The sequence below is a fragment of the Vanessa cardui genome, chromosome 16 (assembly GCF_905220365.1).
Source record: "Vanessa cardui chromosome 16, ilVanCard2.1, whole genome shotgun sequence".
Classification (NCBI taxonomy): domain Eukaryota; kingdom Metazoa; phylum Arthropoda; class Insecta; order Lepidoptera; family Nymphalidae; genus Vanessa; species Vanessa cardui.
In genome coordinates, this window is record NC_061138.1 from 3335553 (window position 1) to 3359324 (window position 23772).

At 32.3% G+C, this 23772-nt stretch overlaps 1 protein-coding gene across 6 annotated transcripts in view; it reads left to right on the forward strand.

The window, feature by feature from the left end:
* LOC124536407 (tyrosine-protein phosphatase Lar) overlaps positions 1-23772 on the forward strand; it is a 386387-nt gene that overhangs the window by 173956 nt on the left and 188659 nt on the right. For all 6 annotated transcript variants that reach the window (XM_047112939.1, XM_047112940.1, XM_047112943.1 and 3 more), the window contains exon 3: positions 805-910. In XM_047112939.1, the coding sequence (XP_046968895.1) occupies positions 805-910 (106 nt within the window). The remainder of the gene's footprint in view (positions 1-804; positions 911-23772) is intronic.

A 23772-nucleotide genomic window follows, 5' to 3' on the forward strand; every position in this document is an offset into this window, starting at 1 on the left:
CTTCAAAATCATTTAATTAAATAAAATATGAAACAACCATGTGAAAATATTGCTAAAATGTAGAATATGAAAAAGCGCTTTCCAATTCCGTTTTTTTTAAATGTCACATATCAGCGAGAAACACGATCATTAATTTCTGCTGACATGTTACAATCGGGTCAATCTCGTTACAGGTGCGACCTCAGGAGAGCAGCGCTTATGATTTTTATTTCAAGGAATAAAAAATGTGTTTGATGAAAAGAAGATTTCGCTGTAGTGTTAATAGACGAACGTACAAGTTTTCCGTGTTACAAAGATCCAGTTGAGAAGACAGAAACGCAATAACAATGGAATATGGTTGAACTATCGCTTTCATTTCAACCGAACTGTGCTTCCGGAAAATGATTACGCGCAGTGAAATACTCCAGCGTGAAACACGATATATCGAAGAACAAATAAAACGAAATGAAATATAGTTGTATATAAATTATATAGTTACTAATCGTTGTCCTTTACAATACTCTCTTAGCCTAATATTTCGAATTTTTTAATCATCGAAGCGGTTGTCGTATTTTTTGTGATATAATGTTGTTAGCCTAAATTCTTGAAAGTTTATCGTAAGTGGCAAAACTCGGTTGTGATGTGTATAGTGTGTAAGCAGTAAGTAATCTTGGAGTATCATTATTTGGATCAATTTTGCTCGCTCGGGGCAGAGTTGGTGGGTCTTGGGGCGAAGCGTTTGGAAGGTTTGGAGCCTTAACGAGGCGCGGGAGAGCCGCGCGGTGATGTTGGGTACGGTGCATTGTCACGTGGTATTTGGCGCAGGCGCAGCCCGGCGCCAGTAAGATGCGAGAGCGGCGACGCGCGCACCACCGCACCGCCGCTCTGCTGATCGCCTGCCTATTCTTCCTCTCTCAAGCCGACGCTGCTGGTAAGTTCTATCCTATTTTAGTTAAGCGATGACTCTCATTGTTTTCGATTGTAATATCCCTTGACAGCATTACTGTTGTAATGTAAGTTTCGTTAATTCTAATGAGCTAAAATTGTTTCTTGCAAAGAAAAATTTCCATGTAATTTGTGGTAGCTAAATACATTTAAACGGTCAAGTGAAATCGAAATAAATGAGAGTCTCACTAAGTCGCATGCTATTATTAAGTTGTTACAAAAACACTTTTGGTATGTAAAGAACGAACTGACGACGTACCAACGCGACGTTTAAATAATAAAAGTTTGCGGCCAATCATTTAAACATAGAACACACTAACTTAAAAAAACATACAAGGGAACCAGACATTTGTATCAAATTAACAAATAAATATTTACCTGTAAAATGTTACTGACGCTACATTTATAATTTGTCTTTGAATTAATAATATTCAACCTTGTGGGTAAAATGTAAACTAGGCGTAACTTCATACATCTTTAAATATAAAAATATACTTCATAAAAATCGGCCAAGTCGTAGTATAAGTATTTTATTTGTCATACCTGTAAAACTCGCTTGATTCTGAACTATTCATACGAGTATTAAAGTTGTACGAATACTAAAACTATCATTCAAATGTATTGTTAAATGTCAAAAGATGACGACTATCGTTAAAAAAACATAAGACTGAATTCGACCACAAGCGAAAGTACTCTACCGAAAATTGGCTTCAATTCAATATTTATTCTGTTTTTGATTGCAGTCATGCGGAATAATTGTTAGTAGAAATATTTTCTTCGATGAAATATTTTTATTTTCAGAACCATTGATATCGAAAGATGTATCATTATTCGTTCTTATATAACAGAAAGAGATAATGAGTTTAATTTCCAATCTATAAAATCCATTTCCAACGAAGAAATGCTACAATATAAGCTGAATAATAGAAGCTAATCAGTCGGCTACTTATAACAATGCTACTTGAAAGTAATTGAGATATTACGTAATATAAAATGTTGGATATTTCTGATAAATAAAAAGCTTTGGAAACGAGGAATGCTCAGTTCTGCATATTTGTTTTGAAAAGTTTTGAATTGTTTCAATTGAATAGTTCATTTTATTGAACTTCGCTTTCTCCTACATCGAATCCACAAACGCTAAATTAATATTACCCTTTTGAACTATAACATTATGACTTGTAACCGAAGTTACGTAATACAAAAATTTAATTAAAGTTTCGTATAAAACGTCACATAATGACGATTATGATGATGCTGCTGACTATTTCGGACACGGCGCAAGTTTTAAGTGAGACTTGTCAAACTTCACAGTACACATTATAGCACAGACTCGTATGTGATCTCCATTAATCTACACTTAGAAGCCTATGAGACGGTAAATTCATTGAGACGTAAGGATATGTTTTTCAAGGCACGGAAGTGTACATACTTCATTTCACACTTCAGGATTTTACTGGGATTTTTTGATGGAAAACCCCAATATTTTATTATACCTGTAAGATGAACCTAAGTCCTCGAGACCAAAGGCCATATGTGCTGACTAGAACGACTAAGCAGTCAAACGTCCGATGTTCACTCATTAGCATAGCGAGAAGGTTTTATTAACATAAAACTCGAACCAAAAATCGCATCCGTGTCCCGGGTCTACCCATTCCTGCATAATTATGTTTCACTGCTTTATGAAAATGATATGTTAAAATGGCTTCACGCTCTGAAATTAAACGTTGAGTTTTCAGATACGAGTTACCTTGTAACGGATAAAAATAAATAATGGGCCCGGTCTCGTACACGTCGATTACATGTGAAACTCAGACCAAATGAAAATTTATATCACAACCAAAGCGGTAATTGGAAATGGTTATTCTTTATGAAACACTCATTTGCGATACTTTCACGCAAAGAATTCGACACTCGTAAATATTATTCGGAGAAAAGTAATCACATACCTTACTCAAACGAAAGTTTTCATGATGGAATTATTTATGGCGTCAACTGCTGTGATGTGTGCTTATTCGGATCGATAATCGCTTTTATTTATTTGTATTTTGTTTTGTTTATAATAAACTCGATTTTAATTGGTCCTCACCAACCATTAGACGCTGTGCTTCAATATTACAGTCATGGCGATTAAGACGTTATGTTACTACTGTATCTTGTAACACAGGTACATTTGTTGTTTGGAGGGAGAATATCACGAGTGAGCTGTGCCCGACAGACAAGCTCGCTTCAGACCTCGTTAGCGCCAGAAGAGAAATAGTATTGCTTGAAACAGGCTCTCCAATTATAAGATATACAGTAACCAGTGTATAACGGGAACACTTATTGTTATTTTAGTTCTTAAATTGTTATAATGCCATCGTTACTGACACGCGGTGTCTCATTTGCATAAGCGGCCCGAGCCGCGGCTGTGTCGGCGATAAAACGACCCACACCGAACTTATGAACGCAATTAATGAACGAAATGATACAACAACGAAGCCAACTTCACTGAATTACCCTTTTTGCAAAACCCTATACAAATTACACTCGGCGCGGCTTCAACATTATTTTTCGATTAAGAATTTTATTGCGCTCGTAAAAGGCGTTAAAAAAAAATTCTTTACGTGTGCACATATTGGAATAAGTAAAAAAGATTTCGTATTAGAACTTTACGACAGCCAGAAAATATATTACAGACGTGACTATGTTCGTCGGTCTCGATTACGCCCGTCGATTCGATTCGACGAAAAAATTACGCCTCTGCTAGCTTTGATTTGCATTTTAATATACGCAAGAGGATAACGCGGAATGAACCTGTCATATTGTACCGGAGTGATACATTATGGACCGGCCGATTACAGTTAACCGTGTGTACTTTATTGAGCCGTGGACGGGCGGCGCTTGGAAGTAAATTGTATGCAAATTTACTTTTATTTTATTTCAAATATCACTTTTGAGAGCTAAGTAGCTTTATTTTTAGTACGGTCGATGTTTTGTCCACAGTGTTATGTATTCCGATGCCAGTGAAGTAATATTTAAACAGAACTAAATTTTACGAGTTTTAATTATATTCAAAAGAAGAGACGTTACGTTCCTCACGTGTAGTAAAGCACACAGGCAATCAATAAAGTAACGCATATGTTATAAAATATATAAAGAACCAGTCACACATGTGCGATCAAGCGAAGCGAACGTGGAATTTGTATAAATGCGAGCGAGGGCGGACTATGGGACTCTGTATGTCTGAAGTGAGACTGCGGGTCACATAGTGTAAAAATTGCGTAGCATATTCTCTTTCCGTTAGGTATTGTAGACGTACAAATAGTGGGTAATTTTATTAGAAGTCATCACTACATATTATAAAACAAAATTTCCGTTTCGCGTCTTTCTGTCCGTATGTAATGTAACTAAACGGATTTTCATGCGGTTTTCAGTGATAGATATATATGATTACTAAGAAAGGTTAAGGTATATAATTTATTAAGATTTTTGTGTGAATAAGTTGAAATTGAACGACAATTGTTAAACATGTCGTAAAAAATTAAAGACTTAATATTTTTATTTAAAAAAAAAAACATGTCCCGTGCGAAGTTGGGACGGGCCACTTGTCGCTTATATAATTTATTCCCCGTCAACGGGCAACTGCCAAACATGGGAACTTGATATTTTACTCCTTGTGCCTAAATATACTGGTCGACTCTCTATATATATAAGCCTAACCATCTCAGTACCTATTATGCCATGTTATGTTTCTACAATAATGTAGAAATTATATTAAAAACCCTTGACCAGTTCTGTTTGGCATGCGTTAAAATGCATTTTTCAACATATATTTTTTGTAAACAATTATCTGTACGACTCGCATAGCATATATTGTACGTCGATGGGACTGTGTCGAAAAACAAAACACAACTGCTAACCAACAACTGTAGGAAGTTGTATCTCTATTGAATAAATGCTATGTATTGGGATGTGCATAGTACAAACGAACATTACATATGTATATAGAAAATAAAGTTATAAATTTAACACGATTTTTTTATTCATTTTACGCAACATATAAAGCTATTCGTTGTAAATGATTAATACATAATATACAAATGTATCTGTGTGAAAATAATTCGTAAGCTAAAATAAAGCATATTCCGAGCAACGATGTGCGTTGCAAAGATAATCTAAATGCTAATACACCGTCACGTCGTATCAAGGATTTGAGAGCCATCGACTGCCGCCTTGTTTAGACGTTTCTGAGATTTCGCGTCAGTACGTTCATTGAAATTCATTAATAAGAAAAAAATATGAATATTTTTCAACAGTAATATGGAAATGTTTTTGATTGATTCGATCGATTGACGGCTGTGTTGTGGAATATGTAAGGAGTAGATGTTATATTTTTTTTATTTTATTTTATAAGGATCTCCACGTTAGTACACAAAAAACTTACACTAATACATTCACAAAACTTAACCTATACCTATGCACTCACAATTATGTATTATAATTTGTTTGCATCGAATCGAGAGCTTAGATGATCCAGTGGATAAACTGGACTTTAAGTAACGGTCGCAGATTTGAATCCTTGCAAGCACCTCGAGTCATCTCGAGCTTGGGGAAAGTATATGTCAAATTAATTTTTGAAAAAACCTCTAAAACTCTACCCATTTATGTAGAGCTGCACGAAAATTATTTTATAAATATATAACTAATATGAGTGGAATTTTTTAGACGTTTTGAATAAAAAATATTGAAAATTAAAAGAAACAAATATGAGCCCACGATGCTAATAATTCTACAGTCCCCATAAGCAATCACAGTTGTATCCCAAACATCCCCTAAACATACTCAGGGGGGGAACCACGAGCCGCTCCAAGCAACAGCTTCATGAATATTTAATAGCTATAATTTCGACGTACTTTTAGGTAAGTGTTATTGTTTCCAACACAAGTCTCGTATCGATGAAGTGTACTCGTGTATTCGCTCGAGGCGCAATATATTGTTATAGCGAATAATCATATGCGCGCCTTTAATCGTCTATGATAGAAAGTAAAGCGTGAGCGCTTTAGTAATCGACTATAATATTACTTTAACTATATTAAAACTACATACATACAGGTCCCACTGCTGGGCTAACACCCACTAACAAACCATATCCTCTGTCTCTGAGGATATGGTAGGAAGTAATTCCATCAAGCTGCTATAACGTTGATTGGTATATACAATTTTTTACTACGATATTTTTCGTAATTATAACCACAAATTAAGTACAAGGAAATTCAGTAGTGCTGCCTGAGTTTGAACACTGGGTTTTTTTGGCCTCCTAATATTACATAAGCTAGCAATGTTATTTTATTATTAATTGTAAATTTTTTTTATGACTTCCAGTAGACTAATTTACTTAAAGACTGAATAAATTACTTCAAAGAAAGGATATCTTATAAAAATGATGTTAATATTCCCTGCTTGAGATTTCTACGCTGTTTGACCGATTACTATAAACGTTGTAACAGCTTCTCTTTATGAAGAATATTTTTACTACATTTTAATGCAACTGTGATATTAAAATTTTTAAGAGAATAAAAAGACAATATAATTTTCTTCTTATTTCATCTAATTAATATATAATATGGTCTAGTAATTGCATAATATTTATTAAAACATCCCGATTGTATAGTTTTGTTTATATAAGATATTTATCCTACCCATTTTTATAAGATATAAATTGACAGTGGTCGTAAATGGTGTGAAATGAAATATGAAATGAGATGTGAAAATGGTAACTACACCATTAAAACGAATTGCATTTTGTATTTTAATTGCATTTCTGTATTTTCGTTAAATTTAATATAAAAAAATGTATTTGACCTATAACCATTATCTTGGACAGTACTAGTATAAAAAAATAAACAATCTGTTTCCGTGAGTAAACTTTAAATATTTGACTTAAAAGATAGTCGATAACCTGAAATCGTATTTCCTAAAGTATATTGGCGGCATCCGACCTCACAGTACACAACAATCTTGTCTAGGTTAAAAAACAAAAATCGAACACCACAAAGGATTTATCGTGAAAAATCTCATCTCGAGCGTCTGTCGGCACACCGACCGATAGATATTAATCCTGGCCCAATAATCGCTTCTGATAAGAGAGATTTCCTTTCAATCCCCAGTAATAGAAAGTTTCAGCTTGGATGCTCTTGCTTATGTAAAAAATATCCTGGAAAATCAGTTGACTGTGATATTATTTTATATTGACGTTATAGATAGGTCGATTTTTATACCCTCTGCTTTTAATTTTTTATTATAGTAGTAAATTTTTAGAGGTGAAGTTCTTTTTATTTCCTATTTTTGACGTTCTGTATTTGTTTAACTAGAAACAAGTAAAACTAGTGGTGTCTTTTTCTTGGATGTGAATGGCAATAAATCATTGGGATAATAAATCTATATTACCCAATATTGTAAATGTTAAATTAACTCTGTCTCTCTGTCTGTCGCACTTTTGCGATCAAACCACTTAACCGAATTTGATGAAATTTGGTATGAGGCAAACTTTGACTCCAAGAAAGGACATAGGCTACTTTTTTGACTGACACATGATAGCCAACATCCTAAAACGCGAGTGTAGCCGCGGGTAATTCCTAGTAGTAAATATAATTTCGATAATAACGACAATAGTTTTGTGATAAGACGTAAATCAATAACATTTTCAAGTGGCATTAAAATCTATTATCTCACGTTCGTCTGCGAAGTATTACTTCCAGGCCATTAATTTTTCATTTCGTTCTCGAGTGTCCCATTGACTCGACTCGGAATTTGAGCGACAATCATCCCTATAACTTGTTTGTTTTAAAACGTCGATATTAAAGCGTTAAAATTGCTTAAGGCAAAATAGAAAATTATTCGTTTCAAAGACGTCTCTTCAGATTCTATCTCGACTTGCGTTCGTAATTACCAACTAACGTTGGAAAAATTGGCGAGCGGTGAAAAACGGTGGGTCTTTTACGGAGGCAGTGAGCAAACAAGCCCGGAGATAAGGTGCATTCAAGACGAAATTGTGAAAGCGTTCAGAGTTCTTAACAAAGAATCTTATTAACCTTATACTAACTAATGAACAACGATAAGGTCACACAATGGTCCAAACGAAGAACCAGAAGACCTCTGTAACGATAATATCGGTACAGTCATTTTAAAACCATCCCGAAACATATTACACCGACCCCTCTGCGCTGTAATAATGTTTTACAAATTAATAAAATACATTTTTAATGACGACTTTATTAGAACGGAACAGCGTTACTGTGAAAGCAATTTGTAAAGCAAATATTTAACTGAACAATATGTGTGACATGCAATTTTCGGGCGAGAAAGTCGAGTGTTCGAGTACATTAAATGTGATATATTAAAGGGTTAATAGCCGATAACTTTGTATAAAGCCTTCAGTAGTCCCCCATAATTCAATTTAAATTTAATTTTGTATCGATACGCAAAAAACGGCGATTTAATCTGATTGTTACGCATTTTCCAAAACAGCGGTGCTAATGGGTTAGATTAACGATAAATAAATTGATTAATAAACTCTTTTTATGTACCAAAAACATAAATTCGTTTGAATATCACATCTCATTACATGGTTTATGTTAAAAAACTTCACAAGAAATATTTTCTCTTGAGAAATCTTGACCATGAATGTGCGATAAGTTTAAAGAATCGAATCGACACCGCGCTTCCTCGAAGTCTTTTGAAAGCGCGCTATTCAGCTTCACAAGTGCTCGTAGTGTAAGGCTTGTGGGTTGAAAGGAGATGTAAACACGATACATGCATAGTTTAAACTGTCTTTACTTTGCCAAAGTTAATGGGACCGGAGGTGCATCGCATGAAAGAGTGCCCTATCTGCCCAGCTAAAGAGCCTCGCTTGAGTTGTGTTGTCGGCCGTTTTAGTGCCTATGAATAGATGACTATGCTAAAATGTATTTTTTTATAGAGATTCGTTGGCAGATTTGATATCGACGTTTCGTTAGTTTTTTTTTATTTTTATACTTGTAAGCTTTTAGTAATACAACGCAAGGCTTTGTGCAAGTGTCTCTGGGTAATTGGGACTTATACTCACTCATCTCGATCGTCAGATATTCTACCGCCTAAAAGCAATTTGCATTGTTGGGTACCGATTTAAATAATGAGTAAGCCAGTGTAACTACAGCCACAAGGGTTCGTGTCAGTTCCCAAGAATTGTGGCTAATTTGTGATAAGTGATAGTTAATATTTCGCACAGCGCCAATTTCTATGGCGTGGTGGTGACCACTTATGGATTATTTATCCGTCTGCCATGTTATATTTTAATTACAAATTGTAAGAAAATATGATTTTGTTAAAACTGGCGTTATAACAATATAATAACAATTTATAATCTATTAATATCTATATTGTAATAATAAATATTTATGTATTTAAATCATAATCATATATAATGTGTGTGATTCAATTAAAAATCAAAATAATCAAAAATCGCTAGATTTATAATTTAAATTAATCCAAATATGTGCATAGTATAAAGTTGGTGTACGTGCAGCCTATCCTAATGGAAATAGGAATGAAGATAAACAAATCCTAAAATTACGCATTCCGAGCGATTTGCTAATAGCTCACGATTAGCAGATCGAATGAAATACTTTAATATCATATTGAGCACTAATAGCAGTTCCTTAATATATTATATAATATATAATTGTTTGTAGTTTCGATAACATCTTTGCCGACGTTCAAAATGATGTGGTTTCGTTAAGCCATCAATATATTTGATATTATATCAAAGTCGTCGGATTTCCATTAAAAAAAAATCAGTTTGTATGATATCGGTCGATTTTGACGATGAAAATAAATGTATTCTATATGTTTGGTTATAACTTTTTTATATATTATTTATTAATAAATTAATAATTTTAATTTTAATCATTTCAGTTTCTATGTGAGATTTAATAGTAATGATTTAATAAATATTTTATTATTACTAGGATAACATGACATCAAAGAAACGCTTGAGTGACGAATGTCTCTGTTGGGACGAAGATTTTAGATCGATCTATCTGTTACTTCATATCGAAGACCAATTTAAATCTTCGGTATAACCTTCGTTTCAAGAACGGTCCGCAGAGCTCGTTTTGCTTGGCTAAAGCCTCGTCATCTGTCGAGGAAGTTGTTGCTTATTCAAACATATCGCTTCACTGCGGATAACACAAGTTACAGAATTTCATAGAGTAATTGTGAAATATTAGAGATATGTAATCGGGTTTGTACCCGTGATGATCAGCTATAAGTTACTAGTTTGAACTGCTACGCCATCAGGGTTGAATTAATGAATGTAATGTTTAAAGGAATTAACATAAGCAGTTCATTCCAAGCGAACTATGTTGTTCGTCTAAAACTCAATATAACTTAGACAATAATATTTGTTATGCGTAGATTATGTAGCTTAAACTAGCAAGACCCGAGGCTATAATAAAGTTCACAAAATAATATAGTCAACGGCATAATGTATTTTCTGCTACCGCGCCCACTTTCTGCCACGAGTTTTGAGTGAATCTAGGGATCAAATGTGATGTGAATGTCTCGGAATAAAGCTAAATAAAAAATTAATCTCGAATCTTGCTCATAAGAAGTTGCATTTTTCATGAGGTTTTTTCGATTTTGAGTTTGTTGAAAATCAACATTTAAAATATTTAATTTCAATACTTCCCTATTCTATCATCTGACGTTTGTAACCATGATGTACAAAGTCACAAAAATACTTGTTAAAATTAAGATTAACAAGTCCAACCTCATTTTATTGTAACTCCTTGCTGAGTCCCTGTGGTCCACCTCCTTTGCTAATAAATAAATGATTTCATAGTCAATATATGTATGTTATTGACGAAAAAGACCCACTGAGTTTCTTTCGCTGGTTCTTCTCAGGTCAGGGTATTCTCTTTTCCGATCTGTGATAGTGTTTAATTTGACCATCAATAAGTAAGTGTAATGCTTCCATATTGAATAAAGAAATAGAGTTTGAGTTTGTCATACCTCATTATTTTTTCTCATTAATTGTGTAAAATTCTAAAATTGGATAAAAATTGATATCGATGGTTTTCTGGCACTTAAAAACTACACATCAGTTTTCTTATCCAATGCCCCAAATCCATTATTATGCATTACAATAATAGCCTTCGAAATCGCTAATTTTTTAAATAACGAAAGCATCGTTGGAAATGTAATAGCAAATTTCGCATAAAAATTCTCTTTACAGAAATTTCAGTCGGTAAATTAATATCTTATTCTTCGCGTACTGTGTTACTTTTTTAACGTTATCGCAATACCGCGCCAAAACCTCGGACGGACTTTATTAAAACGAAAAGATTAAAGTTTCACATAACATCTTAAGTTCCGCTCGAAATTCTTCCGTAATAGAGGGCGTAGATCATCTTGAAATATCGTCGGTTCTGTTCTCCGGCTCAGCGGAATAGATGAAACAAGTGCTGTGCTGGTTGCAAGGTAATTTATTGTTTAACGGGGTATTAGCATTGCTTCGACTGAAAGAGGTATAGTACGACACAACTTAGATGTAGCATCGGCAAAATTCGTAAAACCGATCATAACCGAATTAAGTACGCCATCCCAAATTATCAATATTTATTTCTTATATGAATATGATCTTTTCACAAACGTAACAACGTGTAATATCATATGACCTAATATATTCGTCAATTTGACACATCTATTTTCTTTCTCGGATTGAACTGACGTCAGAATCTATAGCGACTATAGCATCGAATGGCGTGGTAGGGAGCTATTTCTAATGATTGTATAAATCAGCAGTAATCGGTTGAAGTTGTGACGTGACAATATTTGCTATATATATATATATATATATATATATATATATATATATATATATATATATATATATATATATATATTTGTTTTGATGTATATAATATGTATATATTAATAATACAGGAAAATAAATAGCTTCGAATATTTTAACAATATTATATAAGCAGGTTTGTTTTTACAAAATTTGTTTGTATGTAGGGTTTAATCTCCGAACTAACGATCTATATATTTAATATTTAAAAACATTCACTTGTTTTAAATCTATATTAGTATGGATTATATTGATATATTTTGTTAATAAATTAATCCCGTGCTTGCTAGCTAAGCCTGGACCGGTCCTAATATATAATAATATGGTGTGTTTGTTATTTTTTTGTGTGAAATAGTTTTCTCACTTAAAGTACTTTATCGTAAACGTTACAATCGTGTTGTCGACATTTGATGCCGTTCCGAATGCATGTATTATAATATTATGAATGTTAACGTATGTTTTTTTTTCGTTGTTGATCCATCAATTGCATTCGTCTGATTGACAGGTTTTTTCATTGACTTCGAAATCGATGAAGTCGCCATATATAGCAAACCTTTTTTCTTAGAATTAAAATAAAATATAAGTCTTTTTTATCTCGATTTATTAAAATATAGCTTTAGTAATTTAGTAGCTCTTTATGGGTATTAATTTTGTTAAAACGTTTTTCGTTCTTCGTTCATTATTAATAGTTCAAATATTATAAAAGAATTCACTGTTTCGGACTTATTAATGTGTAGCTTACATGTTTATATGAATATTTATTAGATTTTTTTGTAATGAAAATCTATTTACTGAATTTTTTGTGTACAAACATATGTATATATAGCCTTAGTAAAGATGCACTACAGATCTAGTTATAAACCTTTCATCGAAACGGATGCACGGATCTCTTTGTGCTTTAATTACATTATAGACTCCAATCGTACATACAATATACTGTACGTTTTTAAACCGGTTTTAATGACATGTTCTGGCTCGAGTGAGTCCCGTATACGATGTTTATATTCAGTTATAAATACGGCCGGCGTTATTACATCCAGACAGGTAACATTTGTGCCTCAATTAAAACTTGTATACATTTCGTGATTATTTTATTTTGCTTATTAACTGATTGAAGGATCTTTGTTTTAAAATAATGTGTGTATTTTTTTCATTTGCAATGACTATCGTCGTCTTATGAGTTGACATTTGGATTGAAGATTACTGGTACACCGCTAATTAGTAGTTCGATAGAATATGTGTCGGATGTTAAGACTAATGTGTATAGAACGTAAAGTCGAGGTGGAATTATTTAAAAAAATAGCCTCGCGTGTTTCGTAACGGATGGCTTCCAAACGAGTGCATCGTATATACATACATATGTTATAACTACAACTGCTATAGATGTGACGTGATTGGGTAGCTGTTGTTTCATTAATATTCAATTACAGTTTGATCAAGGTCCGCTTACAACACGCTCTATTTATAGCCTTAACTAGTTGTCTGTCCCGATTTTGTATGGATACAATTCATATATAGTTACCTACATTTCTCATTTTACCCTTGTGTTTGCATTTTCAGCAAACTTTTAATAGTGATCGTCTTCGCGAAAGAAATAGTTAGCTTCAAACTGATACAATAAAGATAAAGAAAAATTATTGCGATACATTGCATTTTTCGGCTTCATTTTGCTAATGTGCATGTATTATGCATATAAACCTTTTTCCTGAATCAATGTATTTATTAAAGACAAGCGCATTAAAATCCGTTGCGTAGTTTAAAATATCGAAGCCTTTAAATGCCGGGAAGACTTTCTAATCTTATATAATGATATAAAGTAGAAATGTAATGTAATTTATCTATTACAAGACATATCGTAGAGTTCACTCAAATGTTTTAAATAATTCATGAAAGAAATACATAGATATCATTTAACAAAATTCTTATATTATAAATAATAGTTTTTTATAAATTGAAGTTTGAATGTTGTCACTTGACTTGAGGAATTTTTATTACAGCGTGATAAACAAATATTTTATTAAAAATAATCTTTATCACATAATACTGAAAGAGGTACGTCAGCATACTATCTAATAATTCCCCGTGCTCACGGCGCGTGTGATTGTTTACGTCACGGCTTACTCTGTTTACCCACGAGGGTAAGGCTTTAAGTTTACAATATGCTAAGCGTTTTCGAAAAACAAAAATCTTATTTTACAATCTTTATGTTTAAACTACTATTTTATTATATACCAGTAACTGATAAAATAGTAATAATAATACAAGTCTATGAAGTTTGATAGAATGTTAACCTACGCTATACCTCGTAGCGGAGATTAGCAGTTTTAATTAAAAGCGATTCCTTTTTAAAAGCTTTGTTAGTTATAAGCGTCTTGGCCACAATTTTAATTATTTGTGTTTTTATTTGGGTAGTACAAACTTTATGGTCAGTTGTAAAAGGCAACATCATTTATGTAGCTCTATATTTTAAATATAAAACCTTTTTAGACATGTTAGCCACAACATACATCAATCTATAAAAAAGCTGTAAAATTATAATGAAGAATCACTAGAAGCCACAAACTTTTATGCTTCAGCAGATTCTGAGGTTGGAGTTATTTACGCAGCACCTATTATTGCTTGCTATCGGCGCTTCCCTTTATGCTTTATTCTTAGAATATTTACTTAGATGTAGATCTTTGTGTAAGCCTATATAATTTCAGCAACACTTACTATTATTGTGTTTCTGTTTCAAGGGAGAACCATTGTTAAACAGTCGTAAGGGAAAATATATCTCAGTCTCAAATATTGGCGAGGCAACTGAGAATGCTTAAAATTACTTATGTTTATTGGCAGTGGGGACCACATCCAATCGTCGCACATTAAATAAAAATATACGCTGGCATCAGCATCATCCTCCTGTCCTTATCCCAATTTACTGGGAGACGGCGCAGCATGTCTTCTTCCATACTTCCTACCACCCCTCTCTACCTCTATTTCCATCCACATTCATGCTCAACGTCTTCCTCATTCCTCCACATAACAAAACATAAAATATAAATCAAATTGATATATAGCTTCGTATAGCTCAATAGTTCAAGTAAGTGAGTTACTTAGCACACGTTGTAACCACTTTTGGTCAGAGTACGTCGCACTCTGGAATTACCTCTTTCGTCGTAAGATGTATGACGTGGGCGTGGGAGGTGACCTATTTAATTATTTCGTTTCGAGTGATTACGAAGCAAGTCGTACGGAATAATTTGAGTTTATAAGATTTCCTTTATAAAGTTTCTCGGTTGAGTATTTTTTTATAACATGTAAGTAATGTTCAGGGAAAAGTTTGGTATGATATAATTAGAACTTTTTTAAACATTTTAAATTAAATTCCGGCATTTGTTGGTCGTAACAATAGGGTTTACGAATTAAGAAATATTTGTATACTTTTTTTTTTAAGTTTGTTTCCGTAAAAGTATAAGGTTTTATTTTGATGAGAATAATTATGCATGACACATTTTGTTGTGTAATCGAGTGCTTGGCCTCTTGAGGATAATATATTGACTGTGTGGAGCCGGAAACTTGGAGTTATAAGTTTATCCTCACTTCTGTAGTATATACATTGTTTGTGCCTGCTTTTATCTATAATGTGCCTAGTACTATTTTTTTTGCATACCTACATATGATTTGTAAAACAAAAATATAAATATATATTTTTATGTTTTTCTTAATAAACAATGATTTTATTATTTCCTAACATCCAAAATATAATAAAAGGGAGGCTCAATCAATATTGCCCTCAATTAATGACGACATCGTTAGTAATGCATGACGTCACACATGATGACAACGGGCCAATTTTAGTTTTAGTCAACCAAATTAAAATCTATTCAACTATGCTAACTTTAATATAAATTTTACACTATTTCGGTGATAGTTGTAGTTGAGGTTATAACAGGAATCAGAAGTTAAAATTCACATATGTTACATATGTTTTTAATGAAATATATTGGCGGACGGCAAATGGGCCTTGAACTAATGGTAAGTAGTCACAACCGTAGACAATGGCACTATAAATTTTTATAACGATTCCTTGAATCTATTGGAGATTCTACCTTGGGAACAAAGTTGTTACATCCTTTGTGCTTGAAGTTACACTAACTCACACTGCAGAATAGAACACAGTAACATAAAGTATTGCAGTTTAGCGCTATATGTATGTGTTTATGATAAGTAAGTGGTACTAACCCAGACGGGCTTGCACAAAATCTTCATCATCATCATATCGGCCGTCCACTATTGAACATAGGCCTCTCCCAATGACTTCCACCCTACCAAAAACACCAAAACACCCAAGCACCAAGTAAATATGCTTTTAATAATTACTATTACAATACATATTGTAAATTATAAGTAAATAAACAAATTGTAATTTTACGTTTTGTATGTCGTTACGTATAAAAGAGCATAGTTTATCAATATAAAAGATTTGATTTGAGTAAAGGTGTAAAATATAAATATCGAATATACAAATAATTGTTATAGTTTTAAAACGATCATATTTTTGCAGATAAATGAGATACATTTGCAACAAAAATTCCGCCAACGACCAATACAAGAGCAACATCAACGATCAAACACAGACTTGTATTAATATTAATCATTTATTTCACAATTGTTTTAAATTAACTTTTCATAAAATATGGAAAATTAATACATTTTAAAACTTGATTAACCAACCAAATATAATTAGCATTTTCAATATGCAAGCTTTTATTATACTTACGTTATATTGTTTACTGAATGAAGTTTAAATTGTTTTATACCAAACGTATTTATAATAATTTAATATTATGTTAATATTGGCGAAGTAAACAATGATAATAACTTAAATACGCAAGTTTTAGTGCTCTACGTCCTAAATAACCAGGAAAGTAGAAAGTATCAACGAATATAAATACTTAGTTTTAATGTAATATAATTTGTCAATTATCAACAACAGCACAATTTTTAAGACATTCTCTGCCTTGCACATCCACTTCGTGGAACTAGCTCTCGCCGTCTGTTTCCGAACCGATACGCCTTGGGAAGCTTCAAGAAAACAGCATGCTCATTTCTTAAAGACCGGCAATGCATTTGCAAGCTACAACGGGGATTGTTGCAGATGTCCATTAGCGGTGGTATTCACTTTCCATCGGGTGAGCCTCCTGCTCATTTTTCACCAGAACATGAATTTATATAGTTTAAATCTAAAAAAAAAATAAACGCCGTTTTGTAAAAAGGTTCGATCTTACATAAAATACAATTTCACTTATTTTAATTTTATTCGAAATGAAATTGTGAAAATAAAACGTAAAATATATTTTGTTTTTTTTTTTCTCTACAGTTTTTATTGAATAGTAAATTGTTTTCGCATGCCTCAAACTACGTTATATCAAAAAATTAAGCCAGTTAACTCAAATTTAATATACTACGTTCAAATTTCGTCCACTTCGTGTATGTAATTAACATCTTTTCGTGTTGCTAAGAGTGAAAAATATTCAATTTTGTACGAAAAATCAAAATTGACATCACAAGCCACTGTAAAGAGAAATAGAATTATCCTACATTTGTTCATCAAAGTCTTCTGTTACACTAAAACTATAACATGATTTCGTATGATTTTAAAATAGAAGCATAGTTATGCACTAGTTAATGTGAATATCTTGACATTTTTGTAAGTTGTAACCAGAATTTGATGATACTTGATTCATTCAGTAGAGCTAGACTTTGAGGGACTAATTTTAAATTGAAGACCTTCACAAATTGATCTTTAGCGTAATACAGATAGTTTACAGTTTTAATTGTACATAGTACATGTAAATTGATGAATGTATTTTTATGTACTTTATTATGAACTGTAAGTATATATGTACCTATTTTTATGGAACATGTTATGAAAACTAACAGATGAAATACGATAACAAAAATTATGTTTTGTAGGTCACGTGTATTAAACACAATAATTACCTAACGTATATAGTATGAATTAAGGTGAATTCAAGAAAAGAGCGTACTCCTTCCTTAAAGGCCAGCAACGCACCTGCAATCCCCCTGGTGTTGCAGATGTCCATGGGCGGTGGTAGTCACTTTCCATCAGATGAGCCTCCTGCTCGTTTGCCACCTATGCCATAAAAAAAATTCAGTTAAACACGATTCATGGTTCATCTATTTCATTCTTTATAATAGAGTTACGTCATCGTAATCATATAATAAAACCTTTTTTGTAGTTTTAACACAATTGACATTTAGTCGCTAGTTTGGTTAGTGGATTTTTTATAGGCTCTATTAAAATACATATGTGGGGTTTTGTTCTATATTTTTTGTCGGACGGGCAAATCAACCAGGCTTCATCAACCATAGCAACTAGGATGTTATGTACCTTATGGTTTCATTTACACTGGCTCGCTCATACAAACAGTAACACAACACCACTAATACTGAATACTACTGGTTAAAACATGTATGGCGGTTTTAAAGGGTAGCCTGATGGTATTCCGTCAGTTCGGCTATATAAATTTTTAACGCGAAACGTATGAACCACTTCTTAGAACCAAAATATATCGACAAAAAAGATATCTAATTATACTAACACACTAATTTATGTTTTAGCGCTTTGGTGCTATGATTAATTGTAAGTATTGTTATCCATCCAAACGGCCATGAAACCTATACTATCGTTGTAAAACTGTTATGAAGAATTTAATTAATTGCTATCAGACCGATAAGTGGTTACCGCAAATACATCCTTTTAACTTCGCTTTCGACCCATAGATATGCCAAGTTTTCATATATCATTCTCTATTTTTATGGGTTTCACATCCGCGCTCATTCGTACATGCGTGACGATTACTTAACCGTTAAGTTATAATTTTAACCGTTAAGTCTAGATAAGTGGATTATCCCTATTATATAATATATAACGTACGAATGGACGGTATTATAATTAAATATTTGTCATCAGCTAAAGTAATAACACGAAAATATACTTAAATATATATTAATAAGTTATACGAAGCCTAATTAATATTAGGAAATTAAATAATACTCGTGATTAATGTAGAGTTTCAGTTAAATTTTGTATAACATTCGTAATTTTATCCCAACACCGTTCTAAATAACAATAGCTTTAATATTTAACGCCACACCTGAAGTCTAGAATTAAACACACCAATCCATTTAGAACGAAAATAACTCGCTCGGCCATCAACGCGATTCAAACTCGTTTCCGCATCCATTAAAATTTATGAAATCACACAACTCAAATGTTACTCGTTCGAATGCCTTTATATTTATATGCGGTTTAGTAAACTACAAAATACGAAAATTAAATATTCCATCACCGTTCGAAATGTTTAATTACGAAAATAATTGCCCCTGAAGGAACGTTGTTAAAAATTTAAGAAAGAATTTTAATTAGATGTTTCTGTGAGACGCTTCGAAATTACGATACGATACCGGTGTACCTAATGAATTGGAAAATTTGTAATTTTTTACACGTCGTTTCAATGTTTAGTCATGATTATATCATTTTAATTCATAATCAAAATAAAGTTTTTTAGCAATTAAATCTGAAATATTTTTTTAGAATGTCAGTTTTATTTCTCGTCTGAAATTTGCAATCTGTTCTCTATCTATCAAGGTTATTTTAGTCTATTGCTGGATGTTGGCCGCTCCTAAAGTGTATCAAGTCTTCTGTCTTTCTTATATACTAAGTGAGAGCTCATCCATCAAATCGAAATAATCTTTATTCAAGTAGGCTTTTACAAGCACTTTTGAATCGTCATTTTACAATTAATTGAAGCTACCACCTATACACCTTTCTAAAAAGTTTTTTTGTATAAAATTCAGACTTTTTATAACGAAAGCTTAAACTACACTATATTGTTATATACTATATTGCATTTATAATATTATTAAGTAAGATTCTAAAGAGTGTTGCAACTTTTATTTTCGAATGAATAAATCAGAATCAACTCCCATCTCATCCCGATGTATTCTTCTATATTTATCATTCTAACTTTTGCATTCTGTAAATATAGCAAAGTTTTACTATTAAAATGACACAATATTCTGAACTATTCCGTACGGACGCTTGTAAATGAATTATACAATGCGAATGTGTGCGTGAGTATAAAGTCGTATGGATTTATATGTGTGCGTATCGCTTGTTCTATTGTTCAGTTTCCAAGATTTATGTTATATAATATAATACGATCGCCATAATGTAATATATATTATGTAGTACATATTATGCCTATTGCAATTATATATTTATAATTATGTACTTCTATAGATACTCAGTCCTGGTAATAATCAAGTATATAACAGTAGTCAGAAATAACAAATAATTTCAAGTACAAACGAATCTTCAAGACTCGTGTGCAGGGAGCGCGTTTTAAAATATGACTCGGGAAGTCATATCTATAAAAGTTCACAACAGGTGTTAATATTATCCAGTAAATTGGCTGACGCCTCACTCCTTTGAGGAACTCATGATATTACACTATACACGCTCCTGAATATTATAGTCCATGTAAAATTCTATAGTGATAAGAGCTTTTCTGTCTTATTACTCTCTTTTATACACTCCATTCTATATAATAAACACAATTTATATTGTGTTCCAGAACGTTCTAAATTGTCGTCATTACTTTAATGGATATTTTATATATTACTACTTTTGCCCGCGGCTTCGCTCGCTTTTAATGGTGTTGGTTACCATGTGTTAGGAAAATAAAATATTTTTTCTAAAAAATAACATCGATTTCAAAGTGATCATTAAAAAGTAATAAAATAATTTGATTTAAACACGTATTATTGAAATCAGCCGATCGTATGTAAATATTTCTACATTTTCTTTTTCGCTCAAAATCATCCGACTACACGATTTCTCCAGGATCACATCATCAGACTTTGATATCCTCATCATGGTACCATCCCAGAAGTATCTTCTTTCTAACTAAAAAAAATCATCAAAATCGATTCATAAATGGCGAACAAACATAAAAAATATATATATACCGGTCAAATTGAAGAACACTCCTTATTTTGAAGTCGCTTAAAAAGTTGCCTTTCTTGGAGTTCAAGTTTGCTTCATACCAAATTTTGTCACATTCGGTTCAGCGGTAAATGTCCCGCTGCTTGGCTATATCCTCCCCTCCCTATAAGGAGAAGGTTTGTAGCCGATTCCACCACCCTGTGGATATGCGGATTTTGTGAATACACATTCGGCAAAATTTCATTGAAATTAGACACATGCAGGTTTCCTTACGATAAACCGAGATCAGATTTAATCTAAAGTCTAATCTGATGGATTAATTAAAAAACTTTAATAGTTCAACATTTTTGTTAACTAAATTTAAAAAAAAAAGTATGCACTGTTATGTATAGTCCGTATAGAACTTAACAAGAATTTCAAATATCTCGAAACAAAGGTTACCTAATGGTATATTCGAAGAAGCGAAAATGTCGTTTAATATCTGTTATTAAAATGAAATTTTTAGTTTATAAAAGGGAATGTACATTCGCAAGAAAATTATTTAGTCGCGTGTGTCATTAGTTCTCGACAGGAAGACGTTGCCTGAAAAATTGCATGACTAAAAGTTTTACTCCTTTTGTCAGCTCAAAAGAGTAATGCGGTACAATTATGCGACTAAATTTAAAATACCATGTTGTCTACTATAATGTTACCTTTAAATACTTCTTCGAATTTGGCTGTATTAAATCTGAAAATGAATCAGCTATTTTCGGATGAAATTAAGTCTTTGACGTTTATGATTTACTTAGTTTCGTAAATGCTTCGTCGTCTGTTTATAATTATTGAAAAGTAGGTTATGTTATAATTTAATTACAGTTATATTTAGATATTATTTTTAATTGGTTCCAAATTACAATACTGTTTATTCTAGAAGGATCTTTAAAACATTTATGAATAGTACATATAGTGAGATTACTTTGAATGTAAGGTTGCCAAAGCTTCGGAATTAAGATTATATCTGGCAAAGACGAGAAATGCTGTTGTGTAGAATCTAGATCTAGGCAGGCTTCCTAACCCTTCAAATGCAAATACCTTTGGGGCATGCATTTAGCCTCAAACCCGGTATTACATACCTAGTTTAATTAAATTTCATATACTACTAATGTATTTTTTGGCTTACTTTTCGAATTTTGTAGAATAAAGAGCTATTTACCTTGATCCAAATAAAATTAAATTGTAATGATAAAGAAGATTGTAGAGACAAAGAATAAAAATATCATTATCGATAATTGTAAAATATTTGAAAATAGATTAATAGTTAAAATATATATATTTGAATAAATTTCTCGGGTGTAAATGTGAAGTCCAAAATATTTAATCTCCAGACGAATCGGTAAAGGTTTATTGCATTATATCTATATCTAAAGTTAAATAACCCAAGATTATATTAGGTTATCGGAAGCGAGGTCGTCCGGTGATTTCCCGCCCGATAACCGGGTAACTAGGTAAAACTGTGTTAAGGGTTTAGCTAGACTCCTTATTGGGTACGATTACGCCGTCGACGGAATTAAATGTAAATATAATATGTCATGTCTTATCGGATATATGTTGCATGCACATACCAAAACTATTATTATAATTATTATATAAGTATGCTTATTGTTAAGTAACTATGCAGTTTTATATTCACAACGTTCAAGGTTGTACATTTTTTAACGACATGTGTTTATGCAAAATTCCTTCATGGAAATTTAATTTTACGTGTTTTATGCTAAGTTACCAGTTTACTTCGTTTAATTAAAATATATGTACAGTTTTATGTGTCATAATTTTTTTTTATTATGTCTAGTTGTTGAAAGAAATTGATTATCTTTCACAAGAAAAATCTGCTTTTGAAGTTAGCCGTGGTCGTAGTTTTAGATCATTATCTAAACATAGAGTTAGTCCTTACTGTCGGCACGTGGAGGCCTCACATGCGGTCGATGCCGCCTTCTTAAGTTAGTCAAGTATATTATATATTCAATATTAAATTAAATATGATGCAGAAAATATAAATTTGATTTTAGTTTACTATTGAGTTTCTTCCTGATTCAGTGTTTTCAGTTTATGATGAACTATTATTAGGAATACGCTTATGCGTCAAGCACCGATCCATGTTGTCTGAGATAAGTTTACTCAATGCGAGCTGACGAATGTTGCATCACTAAGCAAAACACGTATGGGAATTCAAACATTTGGGTAGAATCGGAAATGCGTCGTGAAGCCTACAGGGAGCTTGAAATCTCGAAACGTTCGAAATTTAAATTTTGGCCTAAAAAAATTCAAATAATTGGAAGAATTTGCCATGATTTTCGGCATACTCATTTAAATAATGATGACAATTTTGTTATATTTTTGTAATGTAGTTTGTGGTGGTTCGAAAGTTTTTCTTAAGAAACCAACGCTATATACTCGTACTCTAATTATTTTTTATTTTATAAAAATAAGTTAAGAAAAGATCATCTAGATCTTCCTCAGGATCAAGTCGAGTATCAGAACTTACGGTTCAAAATTAGTTTTCGGAGCTCAGTTAAGATACGTCGCATTTGCACGCGGATCACGTATCGAGATACGGAGATACGAGTAAATCGGAAAAGCATATGGAGGTTTCCCGGGAGATAAGAATACGTCATCGACTTCTTTGAACCCGATGTTGCTTTAAGTGAGCGAAAACATTCAAAAACATTGGATATAAATTTACGCGATACTATCTTACTTGTTTGGTGTATTGATTTACTATTTGTAAGATACGATAAGTGAGAGTGAATTAATTTCGCTTACAAAGTAAGTAGTATTAACGTTTGTAAATTACTTATTAATTAATAGACTTTTAAAATTTATTAATAAGATGAAAATATATTTAATACTGTCAATTTAATATGACAATAAATCGATTTAGCGATCGTCTTTTTTTTAGGTTTTTTTTATTATTATTGAGATCTCAGAG